Genomic DNA, 19,288 nt, shown 5'->3' with positions numbered 1-19,288 from the left:
TGTATCAAAGATTTTTAGTGTATCCAGAGCATGAGTCATGGGGGTCTCATGACTTTAAGATAGGATAAGATCAATTTTATTGATACTTCACTGGTGAAATGTGCTTTTACACCAACTAGATACAAATGAGGCATTAAAAATGCAAGACAGGAAATACAAAAGTACAATAAGGTTTAAAAAGACATAATAAAGACTTTACGTCTTTCACGTGTGCAGATGGGAAATGATGGCTTTACATGTGGATAATGTATCAAATTGTGGAATTGTACGTACATTTATTCACATTTATACAGAATAGTATAATAGTAGTGCTACAATTCTGTTATTGCAAGTTACTGAGAGAAAATTCCAGTGTTAACATGGTCTTATAGTTTGTTGTTTATCTGGAAGAGCTGCAAAGCAAAAAAAACAACAACAACAAAACAAAACAGTTTTACATTTTGTCTTCAGTTGCTTTTTTTTTCTTCTTCACTGAGCTATGTGGAAATAATGTTTTTACATTTGAAAACAGTCTTACGTGACTGGACTTTACGTCTAGCACCAACAAGAGGTTCACAACAATTGAATGGCTATGACATCTTTTACGTAAATTACTTGGCAGCATTTATCTTAAAGTACCACTCACCGTGGCTTTAAATGCTTAGTCTTGTTTTGTTATGTCTCTTTTGAGTCCCTCCAATCACAGCTTTCAATACTTGCCTTGAAGACATCAAGGCGACTAGGACTAAATTAATTGCAACAAATAACTAATAACAAATTCTCCAAACAAATCAACTGAATTCACAAGCCTATGAGCTGCCTGAAGACAAAATAAATGCTAATTAAAAATATGGTTTCTCTTTCTTCCTTTCCTTCCACTTCATCCTTTCATCCACCCTCTCATGTTCAGCTATGTCCCGGGCCGCCATGCCGTTCGGGCTGCTGCGCCGGGAGCTGGCATGCGAGGGTTACCCCATAGAGCTGCGCTGTCCAGGAAGTGACGTGGTTATGGTGGAGACGGCCAATTACGGACGCACCGATGACAAGATCTGTGACGCAGACCCCTTCCAAATGGAGAACACACAGTGTTACCTCCCAGACGCGCTAAAGATTATGTCCCAGAGGTGCGTATGACCACAGCCGTGTCATTCTTAAGCTATTTGAAGGTGTTTCGTAAACCGATCGATGAGAGCATCTAGTGTTTTTGTGCGTGCTACACGTGCTGTACAACATACATGTTGAGCTTGGAAGTAACATTAGACAAGCCAATGTGTGTGCCATGTGTAAGTGCAGCAGTCTCTCCAGCTGAGCCTGAGTGCCTGGCTGCACCATTAGCTGTGTACTCAGCAGTGTTTTCCTCGAAGAACTGATCAATATGCAGCAAGAGGGAGAGTAGACAAATGGAGTGGCCTTTGCTTCCCCTTTCCTGTCTGTTAATCACTCTGCTTCCTTTCTTTTGTCTTCTCACTCCATCATCCCTTTGACTGATCCATCCATCCATCCATCCATCCATCCATCCATGCAGGTGTAACAACAGGACACAGTGTGTGGTGGTTGCGGGGGTCGATGTCTTCCCAGACCCCTGTCCTGGAACATACAAGTACTTGGAGATCCAATATGAGTGTGTCCCTTACAGTGAGTATGCATATATTATATATATATGTATATAATAATATATATTATATATAAATACATATATAAACATGCAAATACTGTACAAACACACACAAAATGATTACACACAGATTTAACCTATTTTTGCCAAGATTCATTTTAGCTTTAAGGTGTTGTTTTCTGCTCTGATGTTGAATAATCCCTGAGAGATTGATGGATAGAAGAGACTGTTTTTTTTTCTCAGGGAGTGTGTGTATGTGTGTTGTGTGTGTGGTGTGTGTGTGTGTATGTGTTTGTTTGTGTTTTAAATTACAAAAAAGTAAATAAATACGAAAGTTTGGATGGAGGAAGCACAGAAAGACAGAAAAGAAAACTGTAGGGCATTTGCAAAACTGTTTGTCTTCTGTATGTGTGTGAGTGCGTGTGCGCCTTGCGATGCTGCGTGTGTGTGTTTTCTTTTCCAGATTCACGCCACAGGAGTTGCTCTCTTTTCTCCCAGGGGCCTGATTGAGGAAGGAGAGATCGGGGAGGGAGGAGGGAGGGAAGGGGAGGGAAAATAAGGAGGGTGGGAGGGATGATGAAGCCTGGGGAGGAGAGGGGAAGAGGGACGAGGAGTTTTTTGGGTCTCTTTGTGCTTCTTCTTCCTGAACAATAATGTTTGTGGTGAGAATGAGTTCCAAAGTCTTTATCTGTGCAATTCTTTCTTTCTTTCTTTCTTTCTTTCTTTCTTCTTTCTTTCTTTCTTTCTTCTTTCTTTCTTTCTTTCGTTTCTTCTTTCTTGCTTTCTTTCTTGCCTGCTTTTCCTACTTTCCTCCGCTCTTTGCTTTTGGCTTTCTTGCTTCTCTTCACTCCCCTTCTTTCACCCTCTGACTTTCTTTCTTTCTCTCCCTCTTTTTTTTCCTATGCTTGAGTAGAAGTGGACCAAAAGGTAAAGACAATTACATTGTAGCATCTTGATCTCTCCTTACTCCCGACTCCCCCCCTTTCTCTTTTCTCTCCTCCTCTTCCTCTCTCCTACCATCTCTCTCTTCCTCCTACCCTAGGACGTTGTTTCGTAGTCATGCTGGATGTTGCCCTTTTCCCCTTTTTCATTCCTTCTTTCTTTTTTCCCCATTTTATCCATTTTCTTGTTGTTAGGACAGCCGCCTTTTTATCCAGTTTTATCCAGGTTCTGCAACCTAGTCTCACTTCTTTTCTATCTTCCTCTCTTTCTCTCTCTCAGTTTCTCACTCCCTGGTCGATCTCTCTGTCTCTTATTTCTCTCCCTCAGACTGTCTGTGCACACCAAACATAAACACAACAGCTCACACAAACACAATTTTCCTTTTCTGCTCTCTTTCCTTTAAACACAAGCACTCGTTCTTTCTTCTTTCTTTCTTTCTTTCTTTCTTTCTTTCTTTCTTTCTTTCTTTCATTTCTTTCTTTCTTTCTTTCTGTCTTTCTTTCTTTTTCTTCTTTCTTCTTTCTTTCTTTCTTTCTTTCTTTCTTTCTTTCTTTCACTCTCCCTTCCCGTCTTCCTTCCTTCTTGTCCAGTCATCCTCTTCATGCTTATTTTCCCTTTTCTTCCCTTATAGGAAGAGCCCCTTATTTATCTTCATAGGAAAAATAAGACGAAACGTGTGTGATAGTGTATCCGCCTGGATGTGTGCTTACCAAGCACTGCCTATGTATGTGGGTGTGGGGGTCGAGAGAGACTGTGTGTGTGTGTGTGTGTGCATGCCCTATTTGCATGCCAGTGTGAGACTGTACAGTATACATATGTGTCCATACAGTTATTGACATGTGGGTGGACCGATCGTTGTGCTCAGCGTAAACTAACCTGCCCTCTCATTCACTTCAAGGCAAATTTAGCCCCGCCTTCTGCGTCCCTGACTCTACCTCACACTCTTTTTCACTCTTTTTGCACTAACCCACACACACACAAAATTCACACAACACGCACACAAAGCACATAAATGCACTCACACACCTTTCATTGCAGTGTCCCTGTTGTATTACTCACCTCACACCACTAACAGTGTGTGATTTTCAACACGTTTACATCTCTTCTGTTGCTTGCCTCTCGAGTTCGGCACAGGTGTTTTTAAATCCTCTTCTCTCTTTCTCTCCTCATTCTTTTCTCTTAATCTCGCGCATCGACTGCATCTAATTCGATCCATTTTTCATGCATTGATCCATTCTCTCCCCACATCTGCCTCCACTTTCTTGCCATTCTCTGGCTCACTTCCCTTCTTCCTGCTCTTTTCCTCCCTCCTCCTCACATCCTGCTCTCCTACCCCTTCCTAACTCCTATCCTCCAGTTTTCGTGTGTCTGGCTCGCTGCTCAGCATCCAGCCAAGCCTCCTCACTCCTGGAGGCGGAGCATCAGTCGGGGGCCTGGTGTAAGGACCCCCTGCAAGCTGGTGACAGGCTGTATGTCATGCCGTGGACGCCGTACAGAACAGAGGTGCTGTATGAATACGCCTCTTGGGATGATTACCGGCCAAAACAGAGTCACTACCACCTATAAGTGAGTGTTTTGTGCACTGTATGTATTACTGAAACAGATGATTAACCAATCGGTTCTCTGGGGTGTTTGGGATTGTTGGTTCTCTGTTCTGACAACTCCGTTTTGGAAATCTGTAGATTAACAGGTTAATCATATCATCAGAAAAATCAATCAAGTGTTCTGCCATAAAAATAATGGCTGCGTGCAAGCCCTTGGGGGCTAATTTCACATTCAGTTTGAATCAATTAAAATGGAAACAGAGCACTTATTTTCTCATCGAAAGATTAGGTCCATTAAAACTTAGTTTCAGATGTTCTATATCTGTAATCTGTGGCTAAATAAGCAGAGCTAAATAGCGTTAATCATGTTAAACACAATTTTTGATCATATTTATTGATGGGAATTACTATAAATCACCCTCTTCTCAGCTCTCATTTAGTATTTGCATAGTGAGTTGCAGAGTTCACCATCACTTTGGCTCAAATAAATGCACAATCTTTACATATGGCTGCTTAAAGCTTGTTTTCAGCTCTTACTGCCCTGCCCACTTCAAACCCAATGAGAAGAGCACAGAAAAAGATAAACAGAGGAATCTCTCATTAATTTTGGCACAATTTTTTTGTTTACATGCAGAAAACAATGATTAGTAATTGAAAAAACAGGTGTTCAGGGTCTGACAATCCTCATATATGATATGTAAATGTACACATAGACCTTTCGTATTTTCTATGTTTAGATCTTTCATCTTTTCTATCATTCCTGCCCCAGGTTGCCCAGCCGTGTGGACGGTACAGGCTTTGTGGTGTATGATGGCGCCGTATTTTATAACAAGGAGCGAACGCGCAACCTGGTCAAGTACGACCTGCGGACTCGCATCAAGAGCGCGAGGCAGTGGTGGTCAATGCCAACTACCATGACACCTCGCCTTACCGCTGGGGAGGGAAGTCTGACATCGATTCTGGCGGTGGACGAGAACGGCCTTTGGGTTATCTATTCCACCGAGGCCAATAACGGACGCATTGTAGTTAGCCAGGTAGGAGAAATGACTCAGATCAATGACTGGACGGGAAAGATGAAAGGAAAGGAAGGAGGGCTTTCGACAAACTTTCTCATCTTTTCTGTTTTCAGGTGAACCATACACGCTGCGATTTGAAGGCACTTGGGCCACCGCTTTGACAAACGCGGGGCGAGCAACGCCTTCATGGCTTGCGGCGTGCTGTACGCCGTGCGCTCCGTCTTTCAGGACGACGAGGACAAGCGGATGGCAGAGCCGGCAGCAACATGGTGGTTTACGCCTACGACACCAGCCGTGGACAGGAGCTGCCTGTTCAGATCCCATTCCCCAATCCCTACCAGTACATCTCCTCCATAGATTACAACCCCAGAGACAACCAGCTGTATGTGTGGAACAACTACTACGTGCTGAGATACCCGCTACAGTTCACTCCACCACCACCTACTAAAGGTCTGTTGAACACGAGCAGTTGTGCAGCTTGACTAATGTTAAATCCTGAGAATCAACTTGTGTTCTTTGTCCCTGCAGGGCCTCTATCCTCTCTGATGACAACCGTTCGCTCCTTCACGGCGACGGTGGCGTTGACCCCGGTGCGACCCTCAGCCTCGCACCCGATCGGCGTCATCAACAGAGGACCCTTTGACCAGCGTCCAATCACAGCCATGGTCCCTCTGACCCCTCGTCCTCCTCTGCGTGTCCCCTTGGCCCCTGGAGGTCCCGGTCAGGTGGGCGGATGTGAGAGCCGGGTGGCACGAGGGGTGCAATGGCCCCCCACCCTGAAGGGAGAGACAGTAGAGAGGCCATGTCCTAAAGGGTCTCTGGGTAGGTGTGGCACTAATGTGTGTGTGCAGATGTGAGCATGCCAGCATGTGTGTGTGGTATTTGCATTTGTGTGTGTATGTGTGTGTGTGTGTGTGTGTGTGTGTGTGTGTGTGTGTGTATCTCGTTTCCCTTTGAAATGTAGTCGGATGTCCCCTCTTTGAACTTGCCTTCAGATCAGACAGAAAAAGAGAAGCGAGAGGTTACGGTGTGTAGAGAAGCTTGGGTTCGGCGATTCTTCCACTCGCTGTGCAGCTGTCTCCCTCTGAGGGGAAGCTCTTATACAGATTATGTAGAAATGCCTGTGGTGCGATTTGCCTCTTGCTAATCACATTGAATAGTTTGGACATGGGGTTTAGCACAGAGGTGATGATTACACCAGGGAAAAGTCTTATCTTAAATCATGTTTATAACCAAAATCCAGTGTGGTTTTGTCTCATCCTTTGACCGAATTTGCAGAACCAGCGTGTAACAGATGGACTAGTCCTGTTTTCGTTAAATGTCTTGTAAACAGAATTGACTTTTAATGAGTTCTTAAATGTGTGCGACAGTTAAGCAGATCAGATAAAGTGTAACTCACTCAGAATCATTAGCCGACTGCTGTTATACAATGCTTTTGAGCCTGTTTTAGCTCATAGTTTTGTTTTCACGGTATTCACCGCAAGGTTCAGCTTTGTTCCACTGTATGCTGTCTGCTTTGCACCGAAAGACAGTTTATGACAACTGCTGAAGGCGATCAAATGAGCTAAATAAATTAAAATAGATGAGCAACCAACACTTTGTGAAAAACTTGACTTATGATACGACCAGATACGATATGATGTAATAAACCTTTATTAATCCCACAGTGGTGAAATTTGCATTGTTACAGTTGGAAAAGGGATAATGTAAACATTTAAGAAATATCACCAGAACAGTAAATAATAAAAGAAAATGATTCACAAGTACTAGTTGTTAATGTCCAGATTCTTATGGATGTGGAAATAACAATATTGCACATATCAGTGGTATTGTACATATTCTTCTTCTCAGTAGAAATCCTAATGTAAAAGTATTTCTACTGTGCAGATTTTATCAATACTGCACAGTTAAGTAGAAAAATGTTGATCTTGCACAGCTATATACAGTTATATACAGAGCGATATTGTACAGTTTTTAAATGTACAACATATTCAGAATGAAAATTGCGTCCAAAAGCAAACTTTAACCTGCAATTAGAATTGATCTGCATGTGAGGGTAAAAGAAGCAGGGCTAAATAAATACAATACACACGCTGTTCTTTGTCTTTCTGACTTTGTGCGTCACCCTTTTCTGTCTCTGCAGGTATCGCTTCCTATCAATGCATGTCGTCTCCGGTGGGATGGAACTCCAGAGGGCCTGACCTTTCCAATTGCACCTCTCCCTGGGTCAGTCAAATTGCACAGAAGGTAAGTCACAAACACCCACGCACACAACCACAAATGCACAGACACACACGAACACGCTGTGCAAATGCCCTAAAGCCAGTCAGCAAGCAGCTCTCTTTTAAATGTCAAAATATTTGACATTATAAACACCCCCGCCTCACTTCAGATTAAGAGCGGAGAGAATGCAGCCAACATCGCCGGCGAGCTGGTCAACTTGACCCGGGGGCGGATCTATGCCGGTGATGTCAGCATGTCCGTCAGGCTAATTGAACAGCTGCTGGACATCCTGGACTCTCAGCTTCAGGCCTTGAGACCCGCTAATAAAGAGCCGGCAGCACGCAATTACAACAAGGTAAATTGTGGCTGTTGTCAATGTGAATGTGTACTTGACCTTTTCTGGAAAATGGAAGCAGAAATGTCAGTGAGGACAATTCTAATGGTGCACGTTTTGGTGTTTTTCTTCTTTTTAGCTGCAGAAGAGAGAACGCACGTGCAAAAATTATGTGCAGGTAAGATAGATAGATAGATAGATAGATAGATAGATAGATAGATAGATAGATAGATAGATAGATAGATGTGAAAATAAAACACTGCTGATCTCTTTCGTTCAGGCGGTTGTTCAGACGGTGGATAACCTGCTGGGTCTTGAAGCTCTGGAATCCTGGGCTGATATGAGCAGTGTTGAACAGTCACGCTCGGCATCCCTGCTATTAGACGCAGTAGAAAAAGGAGCGTTTCTGTTGGCTAACAATCTCTACGAAGGTCGTTTCAGTGACAGGGCATCAAATGTCGGTACGTGGCCTTTCTCTTTCTTATCAGGTTTTGCTCCGCACATTGTGCAAATTGCCAGCTCAGCCAGACTTTTGTTTACCTCTGTTCCTGTTAATGGACAGATCTGGAGGTGTATGTGCTAAACACAGAGGCCGACATACAGGACCTGACATTCCCTCACTCCTACGACAGTGACAGCATCCTGCAGATATCAGCACTGGCCCTGCAACAGTACAGCAACAATGGTCTGTGACACACAACAAAACTAATGTTTTGTACAGTATGTAGGGTAGAATTAGTGGTTTATGGAAATAATACTTGCAAAACATTATAAAATTTGATATGAATGTTGACTAATGTCTGAATTTTTACTAAGTCATGATTCCCTGTGTGGTTTCCTCTGCAGGCCAAGTGAAGTTGGTCCTTTCACTCTATAAAAACCTGGGCTCCTTCCTGACTACTCAGAACTCAACCTTGCGACTGGGACTGGGCCTCGGTCAAGGGTCAGAGGTCAGACGTAGGAGTCTAGTGGTCAACTCTCATGTTATCTCTGCCTCAGTGCACAGAGGATCTAACAGAGTGTACCTAACCGAGCCCGTGATCTTCACTCTCAGGCACCTGAAGGTTTGTCTTCAAGTCTGTTCAATGTATAAAATGAGCAAACTCTTAACCACGTGCACAATTTGTCTCATATTTCTTTCGGTCTCCACAGCTGGAGAACCACTTTGGTCCCAATTGTTCTTTCTGGAACGCATCGGGGGTTTCTGGGAGTGGCAGGTGGTCCACACAGGGCTGCCGCCTGTTACACACAAACAACACACACACTACTTGCGCCTGCAACCATCTGTCCAGCTACGCTGTTCTCATGACCTACCAGCAACCCGCTGTAAGTAACACACAGCACACATCAGTGCATAACAGCATTTAATCCAACTATGGCTATTTCTGCCACACTGGGATTCATACTGTATAAGCCCGTAGCCTTGAATCTGCTTTCTGTCACAGTTACCGGCTGCAAATTCGAGCTTTAAATGTAGATTTGTGGGCAAATATTGAATAAATAATGTTTTTTAATGTGTTATAGGGTATTTCTGCTATAGTTTTACATGGCCAGGTGCCAACTTAACTTCATTCAAACTAGTCCTGTCCTCAGTCTCCAGCCGTATGAACCCATGTAATGTGTTCCATTTAGACTTAATTAAAATGCTGTTTAAAAATCAAGCTCAGAATGGGTGATAATTTCAGCTCATAGCTGTAAGAGACAGAATGATAATTGTTTGTCCTGCCATGAAATTCAATTAGGTGTTCTCTCTAAGATGTTCTGTTTGTTGGATGTGATTTTACTCATTTAAATAGACGTTATGTAACACTGAAGGACACACAAGCACAGCAGTCCACACCACAAAACACATCCACATCTGCTCACACACATGCATGCTACTGCATTCATACATGCACTCTTTGTAGTGACTTCACAGTTATGTTGCACTTTCTTTGCCTGTCAGTTCGGGGGCGGTGTTGAAGAGATCCTGGTCTATGTGGTTTCTTGGGTCGGCATCTCCGTAGCTGTGTTGTGTTTGTCCACCTGCCTTACCACCCTGTGCTGCCAGGGGGCACCGTGGCACACAGACCACAGCACCATCCACTGCAACCTGTGGGCCAACCTGCTGGTCACTGAGCTTCTCTTCCTCGTCAGTGCCACCAAGACCCAATACACTGTCAGTATTTAGATGCTGGACTAGAATATTATAGCATTTTAAAGCAATTAATAGGATCTACATGAATATTTGAACAGACTATGCGCTGCTCTAAATAAAATCTTGGCATGTTGATTATGTGTCATTTTTTAGTTGTTCTGTTTTTTTGGTTCCCATTCACAGGTTCTGTGCTCCATCACTGCTGGCCTGCTGCACTTTTCGCTGCTCTCGGTGTTTTGCTGGTTGTGTCTGGAGGGCGTGGAGCTGTACCTGCTGCAGCGGGAGGTGTTCGAAGGGCGCAACTCCAGGAGGAAGTATTTCTACCTGTGTGGATACTCTGTTCCTGGGCTGGTGGTGGCCGTGTCCGCAGCCATCGACTTCAGAGGCTACGGTTCGAAAACTGCGTAAGTTGACTAACGTCTGTGTACATATGCACGTTTTTAGGAACCGTTGCTTTATTGCAGCTTTATATTCCTGTGTCAGCCCACAAAGTTTATTTAGGCAGTTCTGTTTTTCATGTTGTGTGTGTGTGTGTGTGTGTGTGTGTGTGTGTGTGTGTGTGTGTGTGTGTGTGTGTGTGTGTGTGTGTGTGTGTGTGTGTGTGTGTGTGTGTGTGTGTGTGTGTGTGTGTGTAGATGTTGGTTGCGCACAGACAATTACTTCATCTGGAGTTTCCTCGGACCTGTAGCTGTCATCATTACGGTGAGAGATCATGCCTTCCTACAGAAATTAGCATATTTCCACTTGAATCGTCTAATGACATCACATTCAGTTAATATTAATGAATATCTGTTTGAGTGTGTCTGACATTTTTTCTGGTCTCAGCTGAACCTGGTTGTTTTGGTGATGACCTTACATAAGATGCACAGCACGGCAGCTCTGAAGCCAGACTCCAGTCGCCATGACAACCTGAGGTTAGTAGTGATGTTTCATGCTGTTCGGTCGTCGATGATTACCGGCCATTGAGTAGAAACTCAAAAAAGGGTCTGGATTGATAAAAAAAACAAATGTTAGTTTCACTGTACAATAGATAAATTAATAAATATTTCAGTAGCTGGCAAAGCCCAAAAAAGTACTGTAGTGTATTAAAAAAATAACATAAAAATACAGCAATTTTTTATTTTTAAAATACATTCTCTAGCCTTAATTATACATGAGGCCAGGTGTATTCTTTAGGATTTGAATATATATTGAAGGATATTTACATGTGCAATAACAATCAAATTACCTGTAATATGTTTATATAATTCCGATAAATGAACAGTCAGATATACTGATAAACACTGTATTTGACATATTAGCAAAGCTAATTGTAAGATGAAAACATCTTTGGTGTGAAAACACAAGACAGTTCTTATCTAAGAAACAAATCTATGTATAATTACTGAGTTGTACCTTGTTTTGTTATTGTCAATTTTAGAAAAATATCTTCTTGATTGTAACAGCTTCATCTAATAAACAAGAAGAAAGTATTTGTGACATTACAATAAATTGCAAAGGCATTTTAGCAGAATTTTCAAGACAGAAAATTTCATTTTTCTTTTTTAAAAGTGGGGAAATATGGTTATTCACACCTACGGGGTTTCAGTGTTATTTTACATTAGAAAGGTAAATTCACTGTCTATTTTTGCAATTTTTAAAAATATTTTTGAAGTATTTAAAAAAATACTGAAAATAATTGTAAAATAAATGTACAAATTCCACAAAAAATACAGATTTATTTTTCTTATTTTTATAGCACATCCATGTTTAGGGAAAAAAAATGTAGGTGCTTTTTGTTGTTATATTATTGTTTTATTTTTGTAACTTTCAAAATTTATGTAAAATGCTCCAAATGCTTAAAAAAGTTTGCAACAAGAAAGACAACTATAAAAATGAATTTGTAAAATAATTTGTGTGCTATGGATGAAGAACCCAGTCCATCCTTTACTGTACAGCATTTTAAACCACTTCAGCTCAAGCAATTGCATCCTTTTTGCACTGTGGAGGTGCTGACAGCAGTGTGACCTATGTAGTCTCTGCATCTATATTAGTAAAGGTCAAACCTTAGAATTGCTGTATAAATAAAAACCTGTGCAGAAAAGTATTGCAGTCAACAAAAAGTCAGATAAGGTGAGTGTTAGAAATGCCCAGCAAGTTTAAATTAGTGCAACCACAAGGCTCTTTGAATCTGTTTTTTTGTCTCTATTACACAGCTTGCCTTCAGACAGATTTGGATGCACAAACTTTGACACAGTCGCACACAGCCTCGCTCTCTTTCCGTTCACGGTTTATCTGGCCTGTAAAATAGAAGCACAGTTGAATACTCTCTCTTTTAATCACAAGGGAGGTGAAGAGTATAATTAAAGAACACCCTGATAGATTTAGGTACGTGAGCTATTTTTTAACTTGCTTGTCTGAAATAAAAACGGCACCGATCTCTTGGTGTGTGCAGGGCGTGGGCGGTGGGCTCCCTGACGCTGCTCTTCCTGCAGAGCGTCACCTGGTCGTCAGGCCTGATGTTTCTGTTGTCGCCGTCCCTCCTCCTGGCGTACCTCTTCTCCTCCCTCAACACCGCCCAGGGCCTCCTCATCACCATCCTGCACTGCACCCTCGCCAGGAAGGTCAGTGCTCACGAGTCCTTGTGTAACTGCAAGTGTCAGACTTTAAGATCATAATTTGTGGCTATAACTCGTCGTCTACGTGATTAAACATCCAGGGTCAGAAGGATTATGGCCGCTGCCTGCGCCTCTCGCAGTGCTGTGCACCTTCGTCGTCCAGCTCTCCAGACTCGGTGAAAGGTGCTGCCCTCCGATCAAACAGCCGCTACACCAGCAGCCAGAGCCGCAGAGCCACCGCCAACAGACAGGTTTACAATAATTCAGTCTTTATAGCTTCGTCTCTCGCTGTGTCTGAGTCAGTTTTGCACAAAGGTGATATTTCTGTTCCAGAGTCGCATCAGAAGGATGTGGAATGACACTGTTCGCAGACAGACTGAGTCCTCTTTTATTGCGGCGGACGTTAACAACACTCCCACTCTTAACCGAGGTGAAGCGTGTTATTTTGATTATCCTTTAAGTGTCAGATTTGTTCCCTCTGTGGGTGAAGACGTTTATTTTCTCCCTCTCTCTCCATCGTCAGCTGCTCTGGGGAACCACTTCCTTACAAACCAAGTGTTGCAGACTCATACTGGAGCTTCTCCTTATGACACAATGTTGGCACAGGGATACAATCAACCCTTCACCTCCACAGGTATGTCCTATTATAGGTGTCAGATTATTCTCCTCTACATGTGTTCTCCTCTGCTGTTATCTTTAACTGTCTTCTTATTCATGTGTACAAACGAAGCGTCGAAAAAAGCCATCGGTGATTAGATGTTGGTGATTTCCATTTTTCCTGTTGAACAAGAGCAGGAGCATCACACTTAAACACGCATCCATACACTGTAAAACAAAAAAATCTGATTAAAAAAACAGAAAACTGCATTAAAAATGGTAAAATACTGTAAAATATAAATACAAATTGTGAAAACAGTGGCAAATATCTGACAATATAATTTAGCTGATTTATATATCATGAAATAGTAGAAATGATGAAGTTTACACATTTTTGGTGTGGATAGTATTCATAGTTTTAAACCTAACCCTGACTTTTTGTACAGTCAACATGTAAATTAATACCTTTTCTGTGAGTTTACTTGATATTATCTGTAATTTAACAAAACAGGGACAATCTAGAAAATGAAAGTTAAATAAAACACTTAGATTTTTTAACCATTTTTCAGTCTTTATTATGCATAATTTTCCTTTCAAACAACAGCAAATGACTGTAAAATATTTAGATTTTTTTTAAACAAAGCAAAAAAAAATTGTTATTTTGTAGTCAATTGTAAAAGACGAACCAACAGTTTTGTCCAAGGTAGTGTCTACAGATACGGACCCGTACCCGTAGCCTGTGGCCTACGGATACGGCACTTTCCCTTACCATAAATATTAATGAGACATACATGAATATTAATGAGCCGGCTGATGAACGCGCTTTGTGATTGGCTGGTAATCCGACGTACATAAATATTAATGAGCCGGTTTGGTAATCCGAGTGATGAAGGCGCTTCCGTGATTCGAGGTGAATCTGCGTGCCGAGACTGTCATGTCAGTCATCTGCTGTTCTCTTTTCTATCATGCATAATGTCTTATAAATATCATTATCTGACTTTTTCACGGACAGCGATTTGGGGATTGAAATCAGCACTACTATTAAAAATAGCAAAACTTTTTATTCACGTGACCCTGTTCTAATAAAGCACAAACAGCAAACAAAACAAATGGCGGAACTAACAGCCAGCAAACTACAAGTATTTTTTTTACCTTCAAAAGTAGCGACAGACTATTACATATTAACAACCTAAACAAAACCCTGACGTATTTTCTACGTCTGTCAACACAGACACTGCATGTCAGTCACTTTAATGTTAGCGGACTCTGTTGAATGGCTAAGTTACATAACCACAAACAAATCTCACAATATCACAGTAAATCGAGTTTGTGGTTTTTTTTTAAATTCATGCCGAATTAAAGAGCTGCTCCTCACCATTCACGAGTGTTTGTTTCATATTCGACATCCTTAACTTTATCTTGTAAATTAGCGTCCGAAATTAAATGGGAACATTTGTAATGGAGTTCGTCAGCCGCTTTCACCACTGAACGCGGTAAACTAATTAATAGGAACTGGACTTCAAACAATTTAGACACGGCGTCTAAAAGCGTAAAAACTGCAATGTCTAAAGTGTGAGAGGAGACGGTGTATTTTTGGTTAAATTATACAATGTTCGCCGTCAAAGTCATTCATATAAACTGCCTGTAATGTGCAGCAAATAGTAGTTAACCGGCGCCAGCTCTTCAGTGACCTTAACGGGTCCGTACCTCTAGTACAGATGCTACGGGTACGGGTCTGTACCTGTAGCATCAACCTTTGTCCAGATTTGTTTAACAGTAAACATTGAAATGAAAAACCTTTTCTGTGATCTTACTAGATATTACCTGTAATTTAATATGTACAATTACTGATTAAACAACCATTGACCATTTTGAGCCTGATTTTCCTTTGAAATAACGAGCTGCTGATATAGATATAATAATTTTATTATCAAGTGTAAAAGAGCAAAGTACCATGGATATTAGTTCAAATTTTGGAGATTCTCTTTTTGTCTTTTCCTAGTTATTATCTGGAATTTAACAAAACAGGGAAAATCTGTAAAAACTAAAATAAAATAAATAAAAAAATAAATTATAATCATCCATTATATATAAAAGTTTTAGAAAAAGTTCCTTTTTGTGTAGTGTAGAACAGTTTATAATTTTCTGTTTATGGTGTGGATGTTTGGACTGACACGTGTAAATGTTCATTGTGAGTAAAAGTGCTGTGAGTTTGTTTTAGTCCACTTTTAATTTTTCAGCTTTCAATAATTGTTTGTCTTTTAATTGTTTTTTGACACTCTCCCTCTCTGTCTTTCTGTCTTAACGTGGACCAGTAGGAACCTTCAGAAACAAACAGAGTACGAGCTCTTCCCTCTTGTGCTCCCTTGAATCATTGAGCGCCACTTCCTTGTGCACTGTGGTTCAATTCATAGACTATCTGTGCAATATTTGCACCCAGTAACTAAACCATTAAGGCATAATGCACATCTCTCCATGTGGCTGCATAACCAAACATTTCATTAAATAATATTGTTAATACTCAGATGTTCTTGGTAAAGCCACACCCTCAGCAGAACATGAACACCAAACTCTGCTCATTTATTCATTGGCTCATTCATATATCTCCAAATTAAAAAAAAAAAAAAAAGGAGGTTCTGTGTCTCTCTGTAATTGGCATCTTCTTGTTTTTCCTAACAGAGGGTGGTGTGTCACAGAGCCAGGAGTCTTGTGGTTTGGACAGTGTTTGTCTCAACGGAGGCTACACCCCCAACACCTTCACCCTGCACGGTCTGGGGACTACACCTGGGTCCCGAGCCGGAGTGGTGGGCAGCACTGACCTTCTGAGGGAGGGAGGAGTCGGGATCGGAGGTGACGACATCTCCCCAGCCCTCCTCACGCCGCACGGGACCTCAGATCTGAGCAGTGGTGCCGGGATGCGCCGTAATCTGTCCGACGCTGCGGCGCTGGAGAAGATGATCATCTCAGAACTGGTGCAGAGCAACCTGAGGCCCTCGGTTCCCATGCCCGTCCCCCCGAGCGCTACGGAAGCTTGGCGAGGCCGCACCACCACGACAGGGTGGCCCTCACTCACACTGCCACTTTAACTCGACACGCACAACCACCCCAAGAGGGCTGGGCTGCCACCATGCAGCCGAACACACGGCACAACGCACAAGAGGGCTGGGCGCACACGAGGCACCACACACAAGACACTGAGACACATCCCACAACACGTGGGCAAGATCACGCCACCACGCCACGCCTCCAAGATGGCTGGTCACGTGTTTCAGGAGATTCAGAGTCCCGTGAGCTGCTTAAAGACGGCGACAGGTCGCAGCTGCAAGGCACTCTAGGCCGCCGTGGGCTCCAGGAGAGACAGCAGGCGAGACCCCCTGATGTCCAAGCCCGGCCCTACTCCACCCTCAGCCGAACGCCTGGGACTCTGTCCCGCCACCGCAGCACAGCAGAGTCCACCGGAGGGACGGACAGAGACAGAGAGCGAGACAGGGAAAGGGAGAGGGAACGATACCGGGACAGGCCTCTACCACCTCCTCCCCCACCTCCCCCGCAGGAGTCGGAGCCCCTGTACAAAGCTCTGGAGGAGCCGCTGCTGATGAAGCAAAGGGAGGCAGGCGTTGAGACATGGAGGGGTGGCCAGGACAGAGAGAAGGATGAGACGTTTCTATTAAAGAGAGATGGAATGATGGATGAATGGAGGGGAGGAGCTGAGAGGGGGAGAGATGAGTCTTTTACCTCTCAGAAGAGAGACGGAGAGATGGATGAATGGAGGGCCGGCATTGAGAGAGGGAGGGAGGAATCTCACATTCTGGAGAAGAGGGATGGAAGGATGGAGGTGTGGCGGGGAGGGGAGACAGAGCAGGAGGAGACTTTTATCACTCAGAAGAAAGATTTCGCGATTGACGCATGGAGAGGTGGGATGGAGAGAGAGAAAGATGAATCCTTGTTTTTGAAGGACAGAGACGGTTGGAGGGCAGGAATGGAACGAGAGAGTGAGAAGCAGAAGGATCGAGTGCTGGATGTGTGGAGAGGAGGGATGGATGTAGACAGGGAGGAATCCTTTCTGTTTGACAGCAAAGACGGAGGTCTTGACGGGAGGAAACGAGGGAAAGAAAGAGGGTCTCTTCGGTTTCACGACAAACGAGAGGATTCCGACAGTTTCACTCTGCCTTTGACCCCTGACCTCGACCTCGACCCCGACTCCTCGCCGATTTACGCCCGAGATTCAAACCCGTCACCACTCTACCCTGGAGACCGCCGGTCGCCACCGCTCAGCATCTTCCCCCGAAGCTCTCCACCGACAAACATTTTTGCTCCGCGAGAGTCAAACTCGCCTCCCAACAACCTCTACTCCCGCCACTCCCCGCAGGTGTACAGTCGCAGCAGCTCCCCTCCTCGCTTTTACACCCGCACCTCTCCACCGACCCTCTCGTACCCAGACAGCAGCCCTGAAGGTCCAGAAGAAGTCAGCCCCACCGGCCAGCCCCAGAGGCCCGCTCTGGAGCTGCCCTACAGCCTGGGGCGACCCCCGCTGGGCCCGCGGCCGAATCACCTGCAGACCTTCTACCAGCCGCCACCGCTGGCGTCCAATGGAGAGGCGGGGTACACAGCAGAGCCCACCTCCGAGGGAGACGATGGACAGATGCAGCGGGTGACGAGCCTGTGACTAGGGCGGTGGTGATTGGGGCATAGAAACCAGGGAGGAGGAGGAAGATGGCGATAACAACACATAGTGACGATCAAACCGATGGAAAACGATGATGATTGCGGTGAAAAAAAGAACAATGATGATGGATGATGAAGGTAACAGCGATGACAGCGATGGCTCCTCCCTGCTTCTATCTCCCGATCACCACGAGACTTCCCCCCTCTCCATGTTTTGTTACTTTTGTATGACTGTGATCCATTTATAACTCGTACTCATCTCCCTCTCTTGTCTCTCCTGAAAACCCCTGCTGTGTCTTCCCATCTCACCGGAACTCATTCTTGCTGGCCCGACGTTTAAGTTTCTCTTTGCTTCATCGGCTGGGTGTTGCCCCTACCTGTAGCAAGCAAACAGTGTGTCAAAGAAGCACTTGTGTGTTGCCAAAAAATCCTTTCAAAGAACCTGTGCATGACTTTATAGTGGCTTTACAAGGCTACATACTGTAGGAGGACGTGCGAAGACGTGCGTGACCGTACATGCGAGGGTGTATGCGTAGCTTGAAGAGCATGTGTGCGTGTGTGTGTGTGTGTGGATGTGTGTGTGTGAGTGTCAGAGTGTGTATATAATTGTGAGCCAGAGAGCGCGTGTGTGTGTGTATATACATCATTCTTGTATAATTAATGTATCACAGTGAAGCATTTTATCGATACCAACTGGAGGGCCTCTTACACACACACCCCCCTCCTGCTGATTTTGAACTCTTGACCAATCCTATTTCACATCAAGACCAAAACCTTTGCCCCGCGAACCTGCCACAGGCGATGGAACTTGTTGCCATGGAGTTTGTCATAGCAACCGAACTCTTGACTGCAGAGCCAGAGATCATATAAAACCTCAGAACTTTTCTGCAACCCCTGAGATCCTTGTACATATTGACCTCAAGTGTTCTGATTGTCTTGTATTGCTATTGAAGTTCAAGTAAACATGTGAAATAAATGTTCCCGTCTTCCTGTTTGTGTGCATGTGCAGACAGATGGAGGCAGGCAGGAAAAGTTTGATATGTCTGCGGCAGAAAATGAGCTGGAAGAGAAATTGATGAGCCGTATGATTATGCAAACTGAAAAGGACAGCAGCCAGAATGATGAAAAATAGATGTAGACAGTAGGGGAATGCATCCATTTGTTATACATTTACTAAAAAATGTTTCAGAGGGAAATATTGTTACTTTTGACACATTTGCCTTACACCTACTTTGCAGGTTTAGATTTTACAAACAAAACATATAACCCATAAATACTTGCTGCAACATTAAAAGGTTTTATAGACATTTCTGCATCAGTAATAACATGATTGTGGCAGGAGGTGTCTGGCTGAATAAGAATTTTGGTAAATTTACTTAAATAAGATTGAACTGACAGAACAGAGAAGTATGACCCCCACATTTATTGAAATATAAACTGAGCTGCAACTGTATGGATTCTTCCTTTGGTTTATCACAAAAACTTTCTGTAAAATGTATATATTTTCGAGATCCAGTGGTTGGCAGGAAGGTTCTACTGACCTATCAGGGCTTTTCTGTCTGGAGTTTGCATGTTCTTCATGTGTTTGAATGGGTATTTTTCTACGTGTTTGATCTTCTTCAGTCTAAAGACATGCATG

At 43.4% G+C, this 19,288-nt stretch overlaps 1 protein-coding gene across 1 annotated transcript in view; it reads left to right on the top strand.

Moving 5' to 3' along the window:
• LOC110966367 (adhesion G protein-coupled receptor L1-like) overlaps nt 1-18,625 on the top strand; it is a 28,024-nt gene extending 9,399 nt beyond the window's left edge. Inside the window, 32 exon segments of the mRNA XM_051945942.1 lie at nt 890-1,103; nt 1,505-1,614; nt 2,637-2,725; nt 2,816-2,829; nt 3,894-3,933; nt 3,935-4,075; nt 4,077-4,102; nt 4,850-4,962; nt 4,965-5,038; nt 5,040-5,116; nt 5,211-5,248; nt 5,251-5,328; nt 5,331-5,546; nt 5,625-5,918; nt 7,240-7,343; nt 7,489-7,674; nt 7,793-7,831; nt 7,934-8,114; nt 8,216-8,338; nt 8,500-8,717; nt 8,806-8,979; nt 9,599-9,811; nt 9,974-10,194; nt 10,426-10,492; nt 10,616-10,704; nt 12,225-12,393; nt 12,489-12,638; nt 12,721-12,817; nt 12,911-13,021; nt 15,300-15,323; nt 15,664-15,990; nt 15,993-18,625. Coding sequence (XP_051801902.1) covers nt 890-1,103; nt 1,505-1,614; nt 2,637-2,725; nt 2,816-2,829; nt 3,894-3,933; nt 3,935-4,075; nt 4,077-4,102; nt 4,850-4,962; nt 4,965-5,038; nt 5,040-5,116; nt 5,211-5,248; nt 5,251-5,328; nt 5,331-5,546; nt 5,625-5,918; nt 7,240-7,343; nt 7,489-7,674; nt 7,793-7,831; nt 7,934-8,114; nt 8,216-8,338; nt 8,500-8,717; nt 8,806-8,979; nt 9,599-9,811; nt 9,974-10,194; nt 10,426-10,492; nt 10,616-10,704; nt 12,225-12,393; nt 12,489-12,638; nt 12,721-12,817; nt 12,911-13,021; nt 15,300-15,323; nt 15,664-15,990; nt 15,993-17,650 — 5,675 coding nt within the window. The 3' untranslated portion in view covers nt 17,651-18,625.
• Nucleotides 18,626-19,288: the final 663 nt, after the last annotated feature.

The sequence above is a fragment of the Acanthochromis polyacanthus genome, chromosome 3 (genome assembly GCF_021347895.1).
Source record: "Acanthochromis polyacanthus isolate Apoly-LR-REF ecotype Palm Island chromosome 3, KAUST_Apoly_ChrSc, whole genome shotgun sequence".
Lineage (NCBI taxonomy): Eukaryota > Metazoa > Chordata > Actinopteri > Pomacentridae > Acanthochromis > Acanthochromis polyacanthus.
This window is presented reverse-complemented; position numbering and strand designations above follow the sequence as displayed.